The sequence below is a fragment of the Macrotis lagotis genome, chromosome 4, assembly GCF_037893015.1.
Source record: "Macrotis lagotis isolate mMagLag1 chromosome 4, bilby.v1.9.chrom.fasta, whole genome shotgun sequence".
In the NCBI taxonomy this organism is placed as follows: domain Eukaryota; kingdom Metazoa; phylum Chordata; class Mammalia; order Peramelemorphia; family Peramelidae; genus Macrotis; species Macrotis lagotis.
In genome coordinates, this window is record NC_133661.1 from 200,901,694 (window position 1) to 200,923,102 (window position 21,409).

A 21,409-nucleotide genomic window follows, 5' to 3' on the forward strand; every position below is an offset into this window, starting at 1 on the left:
ATCTTTATTTAAAAGGCATATGGAAAGAGCTAAACTCTTCTAATGCTTCCTCTCACTCCAGTATCTTTGAATTTTTACCTTGTTAATGGAGTGTATTAGGGTATGGGTGGTGTCATGTGTGTGTAATTGTGGTTTTTTCTTATGTTTTATAATTCATCAAATAAGAATTCAGGAACTTAGTTTCTGAACATGAATTCATCCCCAATTTTGCATTTCTGAAGTGCTATGGAACTTACCTTTTTGTTTTTTCCTTCAGTTTGCTACAAACGTGCCATCTACACCAAAAGATTTACTATTAAGCCAATATGTTTACCGGCCCAAAATACAGATTTATACAGAAGATTGCCAAGCTCTCCATCAAAAAATTGAAGAGTGAGAACACATTATTTGTTTTCTTGGATGTGGTAAAAGAGATGTTGTGATTTTTAAAATTAACTGTAATTAGTGGCAGAGTAAAAAAAATGATTTTTGAGTAGGTCCTCCACTTTTAGATTTAAGAAAACATAGCTTATAACACTGACCTATTACACTTCATATTACAGTTGAATTTGGAAGAACATCAAGAAGTAAAGCATTCTGGCCAACCAACTAGTTATTAAGTGCCTACTAGATAGTTGGGGAAACAAAGAAAGGCAAAACTAGTCTTCACCTTCACAGAGTTCACAGTCCAATGAGGGAGACAACATGCAAACTGTTTTTGTACAATTTACAGGATAAATTGGAGAGAATCTCAGAAGGAATGTCTCTATCACCCTTTTATTAACAGCTTGCCCTTGTGCAGAACTCTGTGATAGCCACTATGAAAATTAAATTCACTTCATTAAAATTAATGAATAATAAGATTTTTTAATCCATATATGGACCAGATGTCAGATTGATACTTCTATCTTTTTAAAATGCTGAAGTACAAATGCTATAGAAAAATTGAGCCATTGGTCACATCTAAAACACCCAAGTTATTTTTAAAATCTACAGGTTCCAAGTCACTTAATTTTTTTCATACCTGAGTGGGTTTGATTTGTCTGGGTATATTTGCATAATCAGCTTAAATTTGTTCTTTTGCCCATGACAGCATTAGAATTTGTTTAAAATGAGTAGGTAAATTTTAGTAGGATATCATTTTTGGATTTTGTCCATTGTCACAGGCTACACATTGTGCTACATCTGACAAAATTTTGTTTTTATTTATTGACAAAGGACTATCTCTGATGACAATTGAGTGGGATAAAGTTTGAGATTTCTTCAGTAAAATATTATAGATTGAATTTGGTTAACTATGTGCCCCTCCTCCTTTGACAAAGCAAACTTCTGGGATATTGTTGAAAAGTCAACTGACCTCACCTTATCTTTTGTTGTCCTGAGAATCATTCAATTCCTAGGGTTAAAGAGATATTCTATTTGAATTTTTTGCTGTTTTCCCCAGAGTAGCTTGCTGGTCTAGATTTTAAGACCACATTCCTCATTACCGAGGGTGGGTCATTGGGGGTGGGGGGCGGAATTGAGTTAGGATAAATGTCATTCTTGGGCCTTTTGCTTTTGCCTCAATCTCTCTAATTGATTGTGGCCCGTTTCTCGAGAAACGAAAAAAGCCTTCTCTTCATACCTTGAGAGATCCCTGAAATTTATTTAAGTGGCATTTGTCCCCACAACAATTAACCTCACTGAGCTGTTTTTAACAACTCCCAGTGAGATATGAGACATGGAGAAATGGATCTTGATTATGCATTCTTGATAAGAATATTCACAGTACTTTTGGAAAAAGCATAGTAATGAAATGGCTAGCTTCCAAAGATCTCAGTGTCACATTTCTAGGTTGGGATGTGAAATCAATTATTTTTTAAAAGAAATTTTTTAGATTTATCACATTCTGATGTCATTTTTCACTTTCTGAAGAGTGTTTAAACCAAGGAAGTTCACTATCCAGGGCTGTTTTTCTTACTGTATGAAGCAGAGTTCAGAATTGATTGATAGTGTTGGTTAAAGAAAAAAAGGAATTATTTCTTTTGCTTCCTAGCATATTTAAACATCCTTAATTTTAGAGAACAGGTATACAGCTCATTTTATGCTTTTCTGTCCCCTTATTCTCATGAACTCTTTTTTCATTGCTTTAGATTAAAACTCCATGCCTTGAAACAGGATAAACTATTGGTGGATGTGAATAGAAGCCTGTGGGAAGTAATGAAGGGTTGCTCTGATGAAGAGGTACTTTTATTCTGAATGTTGAAAATGTTTGAACTGATTCCCAACTCAAGATATGTAATTGTGATAAAAATTTTTCTTTTTGATTATGCTTTTATAGAAACAATTCAAAAATTCAAAATTTTGCTAATGTGTTGTGAAGTTTATCTATAATCAAGTTTTCTCCTTTTTACATCTCATAGTTGACTTAGCTTAGGTGAAGTCTGGATGTTTAGATGATTGAATAATAAGGAAACCACTTAGAATTAACTATTATGATAAATAGGCCATCCTCAATAGTTGGCTTTATGTTCATTTGATGTGGATCTCAGCCTGAGAGTGAAAATCAAAAGTCCTGTATTTGTATTCAAACCAAAAGAGAAGGAACCATAAAGAATTCGGCTTGAATGGCTAAAGGAAATTTTGTGATGTTTCCTACCTTCCATAGAGCAGCTGAGCCTACCCCACCCAAATAACTGTTTTGATGTATTTTGATGCATATCTTTCCTGCAGCTGAAGACATTTGGAGTCCATCTGAACAAAATGAAATCACGTTTTGCCAAGAAGACTAAAGTTTTTGCTCACCAAGGGAAAGTGGTTCTATACAGCAAACTGGTACAATCAGCAAAGGTAATCTTGGCACAGAAAGAGCAATTAGAAATACTTTTTATGGTTATACTCCTGAAATTAGTAAAAATGTTTGGAAATGTGTGAAGAAGGTTATGCTGGTTGGAAGTAGCTTCTAGGATATCTGGTCCAAGAATAAACTAGAACAGGTTTGCAAGTCTGGCATATTTTGGAAAATATTCCCATCCTTGTTGTGTGCTCAAAGGGATCAATATCCAGGTATCCAATATGAGTACCACTCTTTGGAATTGATTCTTCAAAGAAGATTCTGTTAAAAGTGCATCATGATGCTATATCAGTCAATCACTAGCATATATATTCAGTACTATGCACCAGACATTGTATTGGGCAAATACAAATATATGAGATACAAAGAATAGAATAATCTGTATTTACAAGCAGCTTACATTCTAATAAATCATCTTTACTTATTTTTAACAAATTCAGAAAAAGAAATATTCTCTTTTCATTCCAAGATGTGCTTTCCTATCCGTTGTGTCACATGAGTTAAAGTTTTTCACTTTAACTTGGACTACTCTCTTTGCATTTATTTTGTGCTTAGACTGAACTGGAGAAGCTTTTGACAAGGATGGAGAAGATGGATTCTGTACTCAAGGAAGCTGATATCTGTCTCGCTTCTCTGGACCTGGGTAAAATTTTCTGGACAATATTTCCAAGGTTGGGAGTTCAGGCAGTTCATATCTTCTCTCCTTGGAAACTTTCTTTTCACCTTATATAAGTACTGGATTGGAACAGTTTTATTTTGATGATTCATAACCTAGCCACTAAGAACAGTTCAGGCACTAGATTGCAGTGGATAAAGCACCAGCCCTGGAGTTAGGAGGACCTGAGTTTAAATGTGGCCTCAGATACTTAATTGCCTAGCTGTGTGACCTTGGAAAAGTCACTTAACCCCACTGCCTTAAATAAAAAAAAATATTTAAAAAGAGAGAGAGAGAAACTACTTTGTGCAAGATACTTATTATTGAGGACAGGAACATGTGAAAAAGAGACCCTGAACTCAAGGAAATTATCTTGTCTATACATTCCTAATTTAACAGATGATAAATCAGCAACTGGAAAACAACTCCCCCTATTATAGCCTTCTATGGCATTATTTTCCAAACTGTGACTTAAGAGTACGTGTGGCACTTAAAACACTCTCCCATTTACCCCTTCCTTTTTTATCCAGATTTTTGACATTCCCTTCTCTGCTAAATAGGATTTAGGATCAAAAAAATAAAAAAATGGGAAGGCAATACTAAGGTACTTCCAAAACCCTGAGATGCATCCTCTAGTGGTGCATATCGTACATCCTCTATCTTTGCAAAGGAAATAATGGAGAAATAAATTACTGCCTTCACAGAATATAATTAAATCTTTTTATATATATATTATTAAATCTTACCATGAAAATTATTACCCTCTCCAACCCCTCTCTCTCCCCCAGAAAAAAGGAAAGCTGCCCTAAAACTGACTGCACTTGCTCAAATAGTCAATATGGTCCTAAGAAACTCTCAGGATTGAGAGCTGGAAAGATCTGTAGAGATGAACTCCAACATTCTTATTTTATAGATGAAGAAATAGGTCCAAAAGGATTAAATGACCTTACCACAGTCAAATAATTATTAAGTAGCTACTAAGATAGCATTTACATCTAGGTCTTCTTCTCATTTCACATCTAATGCTCTTTCCACAAAATTGATCTATGAGTCAGGAAATCTCATTATATTAGTAATCATATATAATTAGGTTGATCACTTTGAAAAATATAAAGTTATATGAATGGCACCATGGTGTAGTGGATAGAATTGCCCATGAAGTCAGGAAGACCTAGGTTCAAGTTCTGCTTTTGTTACTCTAGATAAGTTACTTACCTTCTCAGTATTCTTGATAATAATCCAAAATTCAAATGATAAAGGTTAAAATAGAAAGGGAAGAGGACTGACACTACAAAACATCCTTGGGGACTAAAATTTCCTCTCCATATTTCCCACCCCTCCTCAACTGAATCTCTCCTCATTATGTCAGTCTTCTCGCCCTCCTTATGCCCCTTATCCCTACCATTTCCCCTCCAAACTACAGAGCATCTTTTTCTAATTGACCAAACAGGCCACCCTGTACTGAAGAAAGTATAAGACAGATTTACTAGGAACAGAGAAACAGTTATCATCCTCCATTGAAGTAGATTATATTAGCTATGTATCAGATCTCTCAGTATGGCCCTTGGAAAATTTTTATTGTACTGCTAATACAATTTAAAATGACATTTGGGGGTAGCTCAGGGTACAGTGGATAGAGCACTGGCCTTGGAGTCAGGAGGACCCGAGTTCAAATTTGGCCTCAGACACATACAATTACCTAGTTGTATGACCTTAGGAAAGTCAATTAACCACACTGCTTTGCAAAAAAAAAAAAATTACATTTGACTTTTTCTAGTATTCTTTATTAGCATAATCATCCAATAATCCTTGATTCTAAAGGACAGATTGTTCTTATGTATTATGTATGTAAAAGAGATACTTTTCTCTTGCTAGTTCTCAAGATTCTCAACTTAGTATCACAGTAAATGCTAATTCATGTTTTCTTCTTTAGAAATTAAGAAACTGGACAAGAATGAAGATATTCCTGTGACAGAGTGGGATTCTGAAATGTTAGCAGCAGAGAAAGGTAACTGTACCTATTAATAAGAAAATATAACTGAGAAAAGTTTTCTCAGTTAATATTTTCTTATTAATAATTTTATGATAGTGATTTTTATGTAGTACATTACAGCTTAAAAAAACTTTTATCATGATAATTTTTTGAAATAATAGATAAATGTCTATAAGTCCTAGTTGAACAGTGGTAGTTACCTGGGATTTTTCAATAAAATAGATTTATCATATAATAGAAAATTTCTGGGCAATTCCCTATTTCCGAAGAGGTAAAAGAGAGAGAAAATGCATTCTTTAGGAATGTAATTTCTCTCTCTCTCTCTCTCTCTCTCTCTCTCTCTCTCTCTCTTCCTCCCTCCCTCCCTCTCTCCCTCTCTTTCAGAATTAGAACAGTTACAAGCTGAAGAAAAGGAATTAAAGAGGTAAGACTTCAATTTTTGTTTTTTGGCGAAAGTCCATCAAACAAATGGCACCCTGCCTTCAGAAACTGGTTTAGTTCTACTTCAGTTTGGTGGTATAAGTCTTATTTACTCTACCTAGGTCAGGGCTTCTGTTTTATTCTGAAAATCATGCCAAAGGATCACTTGATTCAATTGATGACATTTTTTGAAATTGACCTTACATAGAGTATTGTTCTGGACCTGTTTCTAGAACAAGACCCAAACTTCTGTCAAGGATTCAAGAGTATCAATAATTACCCAGAGTAGCAACAAAGGCATTACATTAAAGACTTTTAAACTTTGTGAGGATAAGGATCAGGGCGATTAAGTATTTCTCTTCTTGTCCTATAGTCCATATCTATTGATAGATGCTGGAGTTTATCCTAAAGAATTTATCTTTTTCTGAATATCTGATTTCTTTTTCAGAAATATATCAGAATTGGAAATACAGAAGCAGCAGGCACTTGCCCAAATTAACTGTCTACAAAGAGAAGCAAATAGAACCAAGGAATGCCTGGAAAAATTCAAGTAAGGAAAAACATTTCATCTATTCAATTAAATTCAACAAATGCTTATTAAGTATTTCTTTTACCTCACTTTCCTCCATGTACTCCCTTCCATTTTCTGGAACCAAGAGCCACTATCAAAACAACTCTGCCCTTGTTTCCAAATGGGATATATTGAACTATTTCCTTTGGCCCCATTCATCCTCTCTGTAACTTTCCAGATTAAAGTGCCTCTCTGACTTACCTTTGAATTTCTTAAAGACAGGGATTTCCTTTGGTATCCCTGTGTTGGGTAGATAGTATACACTTGATAAAAGTTTTTCTTCATCCATTCATGGCATTGTGGTTGATACTAAAGGTACAGAGGGAAAAAATTGATATAGGTCCTTCCTTTGAGGAACTTGAATTCTATAGTAGGATACATGTAAACTCCTAATTAAATCCAAGGTAGTTTGAGACGGAGTAAACATTTAACAGAAATATAGGTGGAGCTACCTAAACTGAACCTTATGGAAAAATAAAGATTCTGAAAGGTCTTGGCAGGAATGTTCTTAGCAGAGGCATTGGGGGTTGGGGGGTGGAGCCCTCACTGCTGACTTTGGAGAAACTTGGTCTGGTTTGCCAGGAATTTAGAGTATATCAAAGAATCATGTAAAACAAGACCAGAAAGGTGGCTTAGGTGCAGACTTTGGGAAGCTTTAGATGCCAGGATGAGGAAATTTGTATTTACTTCTAGAAATAATGAGCTAAAGAAAAACATGGAAAGACTTGCATGAAATAACAAAGAATGAAATGATCAGAGCCAAGAGAACACTGTATACAGAAACTGCAATATCATTCAAAGAAAAAAATGTAAATAATTTAAATTTTCAGATTAACTACAAAGGACCTATAAAGGAAGATGCTATCATCTTCAGAGAAAGAACTGATAAACAGAAGTATATAAACTATAAGTTTCTTATAGTATGTATAAGAATATGTATAATATGTATCGTTTGTATGCGAGTATAATGATTTTACATACATATAAACACACCTGTGTTTAATGCTGGTCTTCTCTAGTATAGGGTGGGATGGAGGGAGAAAAAAAATACACAGCTGAGAAAAAAGAAAACTCAGGGTGGCTAGAACACCAGCCCTGGAGTCAGGAGAACCTGAGTTCAAATTCGGTCTCAGACTCTTAATAATTACCCAGCTGTGTGACCTTGGGCAAGTCATTTAACCCTATTGCCTTTCAAAAAAACTCAAAAAAAATAAATTTAAAAAAACTCAGAAGGAAGCTCAGAAAAGCAGGTTAGTTTTGAAAACAACATGTATTTTGTAATTTTTTAAAAGTAAACCTGAAACGGAAGTTCATGGTTTTATATTGAATCCTCTTTTGTGTAATGTACATGGAAATGTTGGGGGGGGGGTTCTTTATTTAAGTTCAAAATTTAAAATTTTTCAAAGAAAGTAAAAGGAGCCACAGAGAAAGCTTTTGCTCTTATTTTCAACAGCCTAAAGTTGTAGCATAACAATTTTTAATTTTTTCCCTTTTTTAATATGATCATGAAACTATTTTAATAGTTTTCAGCATTTACTTTTTGTTTTTGTTTTGTTTGCAAGACAATGGGGTTAAGTAACTTGCCCAAGGCCACACAGCTAGATAATTATTAAGTGTCTGAGGTCAGATTTGAACTCAGGTACTCCTGACTCCAGGGCTGGTGCTCTATCCACTGTGCCACCTAGCCACCCTGAGCATTCATTTTTTGTAAGATTTTGAATTCCATATTTTTCTCCCTCTTTTCTTCCTTTTCCCCTTCCCTTGATAGTGAGCAATCTGATATTGGTTATACATATACAACTATGTCAAAAAATATTTCAATACCAGTCAAGTTGTGAAAGAAGAATGAGAACAAAACAGAAAAAAACATGAGAGAAAAATAAGTAATTTGTTTTCCCTATACTAATAAAATGATTCCTGAAATTGATGGTGTTTTTTTGTTTTTTTTTGTTTTTTGTTTTTTTTTTGGTAAACTCTAGCTGCTCAGAATGGGAGATCATTGAATGGAGTGATAGCCAGGCTGTATTCACTTTCCTTTATGACTCAATAGAACTCACCATCACCTTTGGAGAGCCTGTGGGTAAGTAGCAAAAGCAATCTGATTTTATTTTATAACCATTTATATGTGAAGAGGAATACATCATAAAATCCCATGACTAAATTCATTCAGGATTCAAATCTTAATTTTAAATATAGAAAGGAATAAAAAGCAATATGGTAGCAACATGTGCTGATGCTGCAGGCTCACATAAAATAAAACATTTGATTGAAAATGTTGTTAATTCTAGAGCTTTCACAGGTGCTTACCTGTTGCTTACAGAGTATAAACTATGCAGGAATGGACAAAGAAATTGATTCCATAATTTTTAAAGCTTTTTTTATTACTATGAATTTGATAAATATCAACAAACTTGAGCATTTTCCTGTAAAAAAAAAACAGAAAAATCCTTCATGTGACATGATTGCTCCTTCATGTGACATGATTGCATATAGCTTTAAAAAGTATATTCTGTATCAAATTTAAAGGAGTATTTCCAACAGTGTTTATCTATATTCTCTCCTGGGACTTTTGTCCTTTTCTCTGGTATGTTTTTCTTAATGTTTTGTTGATAGTATTTCTTTTGAATATTATTATTACTAATCTCACACTATTAACTTTGAAAAAATGTAAGTACCTTCTTTCCCCCATAATAAACAATTATATACAGTCAAAATTCATACATTGACTATTTTGGTTATGTGTGTATCCTTTTGTGCCTCCCCTTTCTGCCAAGGTAGGAAACATGAATCATCACCAGTTAATTGCAAACACTTATCACAGCTCTTAATTCTGTCAGGTATTTTTCTTTTATAATAGGGGTAGGTAATATCTGGCTGATAGGCCTATAAGACCCACAAAATCACTTGGTCTGTTGCTGCCACAGCAACCCCAGGTGGAACTCGAAATTCAGTAAATCTAGGATTTTTTTTTTAAGCTTTTTGCAAGGCAATGGGATTAAGTGGCTTACCCATGGTCACACAGCTGGGTAATTATTAAATGTCTGAGACCAAATTTGAACTCAGGTACTCCTGACTCCAGGGCCAGTACTCTATCCACTGGGCCAGTGCTCTATCCACTGGGTCACCTAGCCACCCCAATCTAGGACTTTTTAGGGGTGTATTGTTTGACCAAATATAGCAGGATAATTTTTAAATTGATAATTTTGTGTGGCCCTCAAATGATGTTGTAAATATCTAAATGACCCTTGGCAAAAAAAGGTTCCTTTGCTTTAAAAATGTTGTAGTCATTGCATAAATTGTTCTCTTGCTTTCATTTAAAATTCCTAATATGCCATTAAATTAATATGTCATAATTTGTTGTCAGGCACCACCACTTAGCAAAGAAATGGAAATTATCAAAGCATTTCTTTGCCAAGTGGTGGTGCCTAAGACAAAAATGCTATTATAAATTTTTTGTGCATTGATTTCCTTTCTTTCAAGTCTATAGTCTGTATGTTCAGTAATTATATGTAGAATCCAAGTGTAGCCATAATTTAGTGACTTTTTCTGTATAATTTCAAATTGCTTTCCAGAATGATTGAATCAGTTCACAGCTCCACCACTAGGGCAGAAGATTTAGAAAGGAGAAAAATTCTGAGTCTTTATCTTCTAATATTTTTCAGCAAAATTCATTTCAGAACCAAATTGTAATGCTAACCAATTTAAAATCTCACCCTAAGGAAACAAGAGTGGTTATAGGAATAATTTTCCCATCTTGTGACATTGTTTCACTGAGTCAACCAGAATGATAAATTGGATTGATATTGAAATGTGAATATTTTTACAGAAGAATTATATTGTATTTTACTGAAATTCTTTATCTCAATTGTATTTGTGTTTGTGCTTTGTTTTTTGTATTTTGGTGAAATTTCATGAGAATGTTGATTCATTTTGTATATATTTTGAGACTATGAAGAGAAAGTATGAATAAAATTCTGGTCTTAGAGGCAGGAACACTTGTGTTAGAATCCTTCTCAGGTACTCCCTGTGACCATGTTCACTTAACCTTTCTGTGCCTCAGTTTCTTCTGTAAAATTGAATGAAACCCAGGGGCGGCTAGGTGGCGTAGAGGGGCGGCTAGGTGGTGTAGTGGATAAAGCACCGGCCCTGGAGTCAGGAGTACCTGGGTTCAAATCCGATCTCAAACACTTAATAATTACCTAGCTGTGTGGCCTTGGGCAAGCCATTTAACCCCGTTTGCCTTACAAAAAAAAACCTAAAAAAAATTGAATGAAACCCAAGTCACAGGGTTGTTAGGATTGAATGAGATAATATAAATTACTTTGCAAAGCAAAAAATTCTATTAAATGTCAATTATAATTCATAATCTCATAATACTAAAATTACATATTATTTGTATCTGGAAACTTGTTCATTTTCAATCATTAAAATACTTAGAAGATTTTGACTCTATAGGATTATCTGTTTGATTATCTGTTGATAATGATGTAGATAATGAAAGATTTGCAGACCTTTTGGTGCATAGTATGCTCTTGTCAATCATTCCAGCAGAAATTTCCTAAATAGTGAAGCATTAGTCTTTACTTTGCACCAGAAAATTTAGATTACACATTAGATGTAGCTACATATTACATGGAGCTAATAGGTGTTATAGTCCACTGTATAAAATTCATTAATAATGTTTTTAATGGTGCTGACAATAGAAAGCTAAAATAAGATGATTTTCTAGAGGATATATAAAACACTTTATAGAAAACTTGTTTTTGCTGAGTAATTTTGCAAATAGGCAAAAACATTCTTATGAGGTAATGAATATCTTTTATTTTACTTAAAAATAAAATGGCACTTTTTATTTATAACAAAGAAATAAAAATGAGATTGATGCTAAACTGTGGGGGGGCTAACTAAACAAATTATGATATATGAATGTAATAGAATAATATTGTGCCATAGAAAATAATGATTATAAACAATTCATAGAAGCTTGAAAGACTTTTGTATGAATTGATGCAGAATGAAGCAAGAAGAATCAGGAAGAAAGTGTACACAGTGATGCAACAATGTAAATAAAATAATAAATTGAAATAGCATACTATTTCATTAAAATACCAAACTTGGTCCCAGAGAAAAGCTGAAAAATTTCACCGACCATCCTTTACTGCACAGGCAAATGATGTCATATAATTGTAGAATATTGTATATATTGTCAGTTATGGTCAACATTTTGATTTTTTTTTTCTAAATTGCTTTTTCTTCTCATTCGTTTTTCAAGTGCTGGATAGGAACAGGGATATATGCAGAAATGAATGTGATGTAAAATAAAAGGTATTCCCCAAAAAGACATTGATTAAAAAATAAAAATAAGATATTATGTGTTCTTTACCAGTTAGGTAAAGTGCCATGAATGCTTATGTAGCAGCACCAATTTGCCTGTTCCTAGGCCACTTGTATTAAAATCTTCATGTCTTACTAATTGAATATTAATAATAATGCCCTTGAACAATTAGGGTTAAATTATTTTCAGTGTATTCTAAGAAGCCTTATGGTATATGTTAGGTTTCCCTTAATATGTTGTTGTTTTTAATTTCCCCAGTAAACATAGTCAAAATCAAAAATCTGGAGAAAAAGTAAAATTTGAAATCCAATTGTTTAATCTGATAGTTAATTTTGGTAGGGTCTGAACCTGTGATTTCATTGCTATAAACTCCCAGGTCTATCAAAGTTTTAAAAATTTTGTTACTAAATAGATTAACTCAGCTAGCTTCTCAAACTCCTCTATGTAAAGCTACTTATTTTATATAGTTACAATTATGTTGAATAATTTCAAGTTGGTTAGTTTGGGAGTTAGGAAATGACTTTTTCCTTCTTATTTTTCCTAGATGGTCTTCCTTTCCTGAGCAAGACTTGCAGAAAGATTATTGACGTAAATTTTAAAACTCTGCTGCATGGTATGACTTCAAACATTTGTTTCTAAAGTTAGGAATTTTCAAGTATACATTACTCCTTGAGGTCTATGCTTCAAGGGCATTTGCAAAGTTAATACAATTCGAAATTTCTGTGCTTGAATCATTGTATAGAGATCATCAATGTGGGTCTTTAAATAAAATATAACTTTATGATTGGGCCCAAGGAATGATTAGTTTTGAAATTTTTATGGTTAAGTTCTACATAAATATTCCTATATTATCCAAATAAATAGTTGGCAAGTTTTTTTTCACATGACCAAAAATCAAAATGAAGGGACACAAATTTTCATAGAACTCTGTTAGATTGCTATAAAGACCAAACTTATATGGAACATGAAAAATCACTCTACTTTATTTATTTTTGCAGAAAATAAAGCTCCCCCATCATCACTGTTAGTACATAGACTCATTTTTCAGTTCATTGAGGATCAGGGATCATGGAAGAATAAATGCATAACCCAGCATCATGTACCTAAGGTAAAGTCTAATTGCAAAATCCCAGGAAAAATAAGTAGTGTTATCTGCCCCTGAAGACTGACCTAAAACTGGATAAAGAATTGGAGCTTCTGAAATAGTAATCCAACTCGTTCAGGGTCTTTGAACTCCATGGAGAAAAGTCACTAAGGGCAAAAAAATATTTATAGTCTCATTTATCTTCCTATTTCTCCAGATGCTACAAGAGATTTCATTGGTTGTAAGCCGTTGCAGACTCCTAGGAGAAGAGATTGAATTTCTGAATAGATGGGGCCCAAACTATAACCTCATGAACATAGATGTGAATAATACTGAGTAAGTACTTATTAGAGAAACCTACTGTCATTATGATGATTGATTATAAAATTTATTATGCATCCAACCAAATATGCTTATATACTTAATTCTTATAAGGGAGTACCCCAGGTATATTTTTATGAATTAATACCTGCATAAGCATAAAATCATTGAATTTACTATGCTTTAAGAAGCCTCCTGAATCTATCCTATTTTAAAATAGGATGTCCCATAGGCAAACTATATATATATTCAATTTAAAATGGTCACTCTGCAGTTGATTGAAGCAAGGCTGACACTTGGGAGAGAAACTAGAGCTATATCTTTGAGGTTTGGGCAATCATCTTTATAAAGATAAGATAGGGGGTGGCTAGGTGGCCCAGTGGATAGAGCACCGGCCCTGGACACTTAATAATTACCTAGCTGTGTGGCCTTGGGCAAGCCACTTACCCCATTTCCTTGCAAAAACTTAAAAAATAATAATAATAATAATAATAATAAAGATAAACTAGCCAAATTAACCTATTTAGTACCAAAACTTTTAAAACTTTGATGGACCTAGGGTTTCCCTAGAGCAGTGAAATCACAAGTTCAGACCCTAACAAAATAACTATCAGATTAAACAATTAGATTTCAGTTTTTACTTTTTCTCCAGATTTTTGAATTTTGAGTATGTTTACTGGGGAAATTAAAAAACAACATATTGAGGAAAATCTAAATATACCATAAACTTCTTAGAATACACTGAAAATAATTTAACCTTTTCTTAATTGTTCAAGGGCATTCAATTAGCCATTAAAGGCTGGTGTACCACAGCTTCCATGAACACCAAAAAATCAACAAGAAATTAGGTTCTTGCTGGGAATCCAGCACTGTGCTTAAAGGCTAAAGGCAAAGACAGGCTGCTCCTATAATGGGGGGAGACAGCTTGTAAACACAACTTTGTACATAGAAGTTCTCCACAGGTCAAATGGAGTGGATCACAGAGGAAAGGCTCCTTCATCGAAAGGAACCAGTAAAGAAAGCCATTTGGCAGAACCTGGGTTTTGAGCCGAGACTTAAAGGAAGCCCAGAGGTGGAGACAGGGGAGAACATTCTAGGTGGAGGGGATGGCCAGTGGACATTCAAAGAACTGGGAAAATTGGGGTAGCAAGGTAGCATAGAGGATAGAGTACACCAGCCCCTGGAGTCAGGAGGACCTGAGTTCAAATTCAGCCTCAGAAACTTGATTCTAGTTGTGTGACATGGGCAAGTCATTTAACCCCATAGCTTCACAAAAACAAACAAAAAAAAAATTGTGAAATGGAGCATCATTTGGAGGAACAGTGAGGTGGCCAATGTTACTAGGAACATGGAATATGTTTATACCATCTCTTCCTGTTACAGTACACTTAGCTCTCAGGTTGTGTTTATCCTGCTTCACAAGGAACAAAACATGAAGTGATATAAATATATAACTAAGGTGAAAAAAAGATTTTATGTTTCATTTGTAGCTAACTTGGCAATCACTTGGTAATTTCTTGAAAGCAGTTTTCTTTGAGAATACTGTCTCTTTCCTGGGTGAAGTCATTCCTTTGGAATGGCTTTAGAATATATTGTGCTATTCAGCAACAGTCACAATAGAAACCTTGTTGAAGATGTTCTACCTTCTGTTCTTTCAAGTCCCTTCAAAGAAGCAAACATTGTGCATCTGCCAGTTCATTTTACTAATGAAATGGAGAGAAGTACTGCAAAGTATTACACTGTATCTTTTCTCCTATATCTCTCAACAGGCAATTTTTGGCTCCTTTAGCAGTGAGCTACTACTGATCCTATTGTGCTTCTTTCTTTTTCTTTTCCCCTATTTTCTCTTTGTCTTTTCCTTTTCTACTTTGCCCTGCACTGTCTTCTCCCTTACCTCATGTGTTTTTTTTTAAGGCCTGTCAAATGCCACTGGCAAATAATACTTAGTCCAACTCGGGCACTGTGGGTAAGGAGGATGCTGACTGGGCTTAAGAAGTGGGAATGGGGGGGCCGGCTAGGTGGCACAGTGGAGTCCTTGGGAGTCAGGAGTACCTGGGTTCAAATCTGACCTCAGACACTTAGTAATTACCTAGCTGTGTGGCCTTGGGCAAGCCACTTAACCCCATTGCCTTGAAAAATCTAAAAAAAAAAAGTGGGAATGGATGGATGGAGCTGGAACTAAGTATTTCCAAATACAATTCACCATTCCAAATACATTCAGTATGACTGGGGAGGCAACATTAACCTAATTTAGTTAGCCCAACATTTAATAAGTACTTTTGCAAGGTACTGGGGATATAATATAAAAATAGTACAGATAAGTAAATATAAATATATACTAAATTGAACAAAGTCATTTCAAGAGGGAGAGAACTCTAATAACTGAGGGGGAATCAGGAAAAGTCTGATATAAGAGTTGTCATTGGAAATCTACTTTAAAAGAAGTTGAGGTTTTAAGAGACTATATATTCCAGACAGTGAAAGATTATGTAAAGAGATGGAGATGGGAGATGTCTTTTTGTGTTCATGAGTAGCTGAGAAGCCAATTTGACTGGAACAGAATATGAATGAATGATGAATAATATTAAATTATGAAAAGGTAGGTAGGATCCAGATTGTGGGAGACTTTAAATGCCAGACTGAGGATTTTGTATTTTGACCTAGAGTCAATGGGGAACCACTGAAGATTTCTGGATAAGAGAATGACGTAACCAGATCTGTGTTTTAGGAAGATCTATTTGGTAGCTGTGAGGATTGAAGCAGGAATAATTTATAGGTCTTGGCTCTCACATTTATCAAATAAGGATGATAATTATTTTACTGCCTATCTTACCAGAATGATGACACATGAATATAAAAAATTAAATCAGGGGAAAAGGCAATATAAAAATTTAAGATGAAACTATAAAACTGATTTTACAAATTAATGACTAATTTTATCTTTTTTTTTTGCAAGGCAATGGGGTTAAGTGACTTGCCCAAGGCCACACAGCTAGGTAATTATTAAGTGTCTGAGGCTGGATTTGAATTCAGGTACTCCTGACTACAGGGCCTGTGCTCTATCCACTGTGCCACCTAGCTGCCCCATGGTTTTATCTTTTGTCAGATTACAGAATCTCAGAGTTAGGAGAAAAATCAGAGGTATTTTAGTCCAATCCTTACTTGAACTGGAATTTCTTTTACATCACCTTTATGGAGATCTCTAGTTAACTGCTAGTAATTGTAATTTTTTTAAAGCCAAATTCTGCCTCTCTAATACTTTCACTATTGTTAATAGTTCTACTTTGTAAATATAAGCAAAACACATATAATGTGATCAGTTAGTTACTTGACAGTAATAACATCCCCACTAAATCTTGTCCTCTTGTAATATTTCACTTTTCCTTATTTGGTTGAGATTAGAAAACCTTCTATGGAGATTATCTCTGAAAACTCATTGAGATCAAAGATTACTACTGAAAATTTAAGTAATTGTAAAAATAAGGAAATATTAGTGATTTCTGTAATCTTGAAGATTTGACCAGTATGTCTAATTTAGTGGGATCTTTGTGAATCTTGTCTTTTACAGAGTGAAGCTCTTATTCTCCAGCTCTGCTGCTTTTGCAAAGTTTGAATTGACACTGACCCTTTCAGCCTATTATCCATCTGTCCCATTATCTTTCACCATTCAGAACCTTATTGGGAATATTGCGTGAGTAAAACCAAAGGGGGGAAATATGATAAAACTCTGCTGCTAAATTCCCAACATTTCACTTGGAAAACCCTGAAATGGCTTCTTTACTTATCTCTAACTTCATTTTGAAGTGTTACATCTTTTAAGACCTGCTGTTATCTACATTGTGGTTACATAAGATGCTGCCCCTAATAACTCATTTTTAGTGAGGAGCTGGTGGACTCTTTTTGACTCTGGGCTTAAGAGTTGCACATTTTATAGATTTTTTTTAAAGATATCTGCTAGAGAAGGCACAGGTTTTTTATATTTCCAAACCACCCCAAATTCTCTCTTGTATCCCTTCCATTCTTTTGGATATCCCAATATAGTGTCTTCCTTGAAGCTGAATTAGACTGGTAGAGTCTGAAACTTTCTCTCACTCTTATGTCTGGTGGGGAATCTGGTGTGGATTTGGAAGAAATGAGATCAGATTACCATAAAACATAGAGCAAATATTAATAGTCCTAGAAACTGAACAATAGGCTCAGCTATCTGATGAAGCCAAACTTAAAATAAAGAGCCAATCTCAGACTCTGGAATCTTATAATTCTTTAAGCTAAGCCCTAATGAACTAAGAGCTGACAGACCCAAAAAGTACCCATAATTCTTCTAGTGGTTAGACACTTCACTTTTACCCAGCTAACTATCATTTGTGACTTCTAGTACTCTATTAAAAAAATTAATCCCTAGACTTGAGAATGTGAATTTCCAGAAAAATTGATTTTTTTTTTTTTTGTTTCCCAGCCAAGATAAAATTGCTGCCATTTTGTCTAACGTGCCACTGGATAACAACTACCTGAAGACAGCAGTCAAGTACATTTACCAAGATCTCCTCCAAGGCTAGCAACTTTAGTGTTAAATATTTTAAATTTAAGTTTTTTCCACCACTTGCTGTTCAGCTTTAACTCTGTATAGTGTTTTGGAAACAAACATGATAGAACTCTTGCTAATCCTATTATATTTTCATATACTTAGAGAATGGAATTTTGTTCTTTTTTGCTAAGGCAGTTAGATACCTGGAGCTCTGGTGAGCGATCTATTGGACATGAGAAGGAAAATCATCCCAGAGAATGTTGTCTTCTGCTTTACTTGTTTCTAGTATAGAAAAATTGCATTTCCCAACTAAGAACTACCAAGATCATTTCTTTCCATTTCAGGAATATTACTTTCAAAATGGAGAACAATTGAACTCACAGTTATTAAGATGGCTCAGTCTTTTTTTCCCCACAGGGATTGGCTTCCTCTAATTGTTATTGTATAGTAGTGTTAATTATCTTGACTATTTAAAGTATATTCTAGTGGAAGTTCATTTTTCACATAGGATTGTGTAAATATTAATTTGTGGTACTTAAATGATATCGGTAATACATAATTGGTGTCTTTCTTTAAGCCTGGGCTACTGACCTTTTTCCATTTTTCTGGAATTGCTTTTGACAAAAATTATCATCTTTTTACTCTTCATTTGAATACATATCATATCCATGACCTCTACTGAATTCTGAGACAGGTGGTAATAACAAAAGTTTCAGCTCTATGCCAAAAATCTTACCTATCACAAAATGAATAGTATTGGACTGTCAGGTGTACAAATTCAAAACTGAATAAATTACTTTTCTATCCATGCCTTTAATGAAATACTAAGGATTTCTTTCATTGTTAAGAAGAAGCAAATACAAATCTGGTCTCAGACACTTAATCATTATCTAGCTGTGTGGCCTTGGGCAAGCCACTTAACTCCATTTGCCTTGCAAAAATCTAAAAAAAAGAAGAAGAAATAAATATTACATTTTATTTTTACTGTCATCCATTAGAATTGAGATTTTTGCCCAGGTTAAAATCTTATATATTCCACATATAATTTTTTATTACCTTTTAAGTCATAAAACAAAGTTTAGTTTAAAGGCCAAGTGGTTTTATCTCTGCAAAAATCAAATTTTATCTTTTAAAATTTTATACAAAGACACAAAATTCATTTGCCATAAATATCACCATTTAAATTCATATTCTCTGTGGATTCCTTATAAAACTGCTCTAACATCATCCACAATATCATCTTGCTATATATGTTATCACCACCTGTTCTAAGTCTCAAATATTTTTGCTGAGTTTTCTGTAGCCTTAAATAATAGGGTTCTATCTTTTGTATAATAGTAATCGCTTATAAACAGCTAGCTTCAAAGGGAGAATAAATTGTGTTATAGTAATAGCCTCAGCTTTCCTAAACTCATTTGTTTTATCTGTATATTTATAAAAACTTAACAATTTTTCTGCAGTTGTATTTGTTGAAAGCTTTGGCTGTTTTTTGTTTATATATAATTATTTGGTATGTTTTCCTTCAATGATTGGAATAATTTTGTACCATTAAAAGTATTCTGTATTAAACAAATGATGAGAATTCTGAGAAGTCCTTTGGAGATAGAGATTAATAACGGGTCGTGTAGAAACACCAAACTAGGGGCTAAGCCAAGATTGTAACTAGAAGGAGTCATATAGAAACAAAGCTGTTTCAAGATACTAAGAAGAAATTATTCTATGATTCAAGTAAGTTCATTTTTCTGAGCTGAAATTAGAATAAGAAGGAAAGTCTCATTTGTTTTGAACAAAAGCTATATGCTCCAATTTAGACAGATTCTTTTTACTAATTTAATCACTCTCATTTTTATTCCTTAAAATTCACAAGTCAGTAGATATCATAAGGCATACAAGACCACAGAAAATGAAGAAGATCCCTCCTTTCAATGAGTTTGTACTAATTTGTATGGTAAAGACAATAAATAAAATAGGAATTTAAAGATGGAAGATTATTACTCTTCACTAAAGGAATTAGAAAATTTTTACTTTCACAGGAGATAGAACTTGGACTGGGAAGATGTTTTGAATAAAACCATGTGAATGAGAATAAACATTCTAAGATTATAATGATGATAACGATTAAACAACCTGTTGGCACAAAATCATTTCAGTAACCCAAAATAGATCTGAAATTACCTAGTTGATGAGTTTGTTTGTCCATAGTAACCAGCATTCCTATTTAATATGACTTAGAGCCAAAAGTACTCTGTTGGTGGCAATGTACCATAAGTGTTTAGGAAGAGACTTGTAGTTATTAGTTTAGTAATACACTGACCATCCTTCTGTACATTTTAGGGTGAAGTTTGGGGATTTAGCCCCTAGTTTGTTTTTCTTACAATTAAAATTAGATTCTACAAATGAATCTAGCCTTAAATGTACAATCACAGAATTTCAAAATTGGAAAAGACCTTATAGAAATGTAAGTCTTGTGAGAAACCTAAGATAACAAGCTCCTGGAATAAGGAATCCCCTTTTAATGGGAACTACTAGGAAAACTGGAAATTAGTTTTAACCAAAAATAGACCAGCATTGTATACCATATACTACTTATTGTAAGTTCTTGGGTACTTGACTTAAAGATCATTTTAAAAAATTGAGAGAACTATGGTATGGAAAAATTAATAAAGATAAGGAAAAAACTTTCAAATTCTTACAAGACTTAAAAGTTTTACATTAAAAAAACTAAGATTTCTAATATAGCATGAGAAATCTTTGCATTAAAATCTGAGAAGTCTAGATTCTAAGATACATGGAGATCTGACACAAATGGAAACGAACTGTAGATAAGTGGGCAAAGGTTTTCAGAGGAAATGAGAAATATCAGTAACCATGTGGGAAAATAATATGTAACATAAAAATAAAATCACTGACAATTTGTACATTAAAACAAATTGAAAATTTTATTCCACATCCATCAAATTGGCAAAGCTGATAAAGAGAAGGAAGCAGTGGAGCAGTAAAGAAAACACATAACTTTGAGTCAGGAAAAAAATCTCTGAGTTGAAATCATTTCAGATACTAGGTGTGTGCCCTGGGCAAGTCACTTTTTCTATCATGTACAATGGATTTACACATGTCTCCATATTAGTTATACTGTAAAAGAAGAATCCGAACAAAAAGGGAAAGTAGTAATATTCCATCATATTCATATACCACAACTTGTTCAGCCATTCCCCAATTGATGGGCATCCCTTCAATTTCCAGTTCTTTGCTGGATAAGTCACTTAAGACAGTTTGCCTTGGTTTTCTCATCTGTAAAACAGCTGGAGAAGGAAATGGCAAACTATTGCAATGCAATGCAGAAAACCCCAAATGGGATCACAAAGAGTCAAAGATGACTAAATAACAAAAGAACTGGAGGAATTTAGCTACACAAATACTCTGATGGTAGAACTAATTCAGTTCAGTTGTTCCCAGAAAAAAAAAATTAGATTTGAAAAAAGTTACTAATCCATATCCTTTGACTTATCCCTGATATTGGGTACACATCCCAAAGAAGTAAAAAAGCTTAAAGGACCTACAAATACCAAAGTTTAACAACCTATATTGCAGCAAAAAATTGAAAAGCAAAATGTGTGTTCATCATCAACTGGGAGAAGATCGAATTGAAATATATGTGATGTGGGGCAGCTAGGTGGTGCAGTGAATAAAGCA

General features: G+C 33.9%; 1 protein-coding gene across 2 annotated transcripts in view; it reads left to right on the plus strand.

Moving 5' to 3' along the window:
- KNL1 (kinetochore scaffold 1) overlaps positions 1 to 19,367 on the plus strand; it is a 109,583-nt gene extending 90,216 nt beyond the window's left edge. For both annotated transcript variants that reach the window (XM_074235109.1, XM_074235110.1), the window contains exons 14-26: positions 257 to 372; positions 2,112 to 2,202; positions 2,692 to 2,808; positions 3,368 to 3,455; positions 5,401 to 5,475; positions 5,845 to 5,884; positions 6,329 to 6,430; positions 8,431 to 8,531; positions 12,331 to 12,399; positions 12,785 to 12,894; positions 13,088 to 13,206; positions 16,760 to 16,882; positions 17,648 to 19,367. In XM_074235109.1, the coding sequence (XP_074091210.1) occupies positions 257 to 372; positions 2,112 to 2,202; positions 2,692 to 2,808; positions 3,368 to 3,455; positions 5,401 to 5,475; positions 5,845 to 5,884; positions 6,329 to 6,430; positions 8,431 to 8,531; positions 12,331 to 12,399; positions 12,785 to 12,894; positions 13,088 to 13,206; positions 16,760 to 16,882; positions 17,648 to 17,747 (1,251 nt within the window). In that variant the 3' untranslated portion in view covers positions 17,748 to 19,367. The remainder of the gene's footprint in view (positions 1 to 256; positions 373 to 2,111; positions 2,203 to 2,691; positions 2,809 to 3,367; positions 3,456 to 5,400; positions 5,476 to 5,844; positions 5,885 to 6,328; positions 6,431 to 8,430; positions 8,532 to 12,330; positions 12,400 to 12,784; positions 12,895 to 13,087; positions 13,207 to 16,759; positions 16,883 to 17,647) is intronic.
- Positions 19,368 to 21,409: the final 2,042 nt, after the last annotated feature.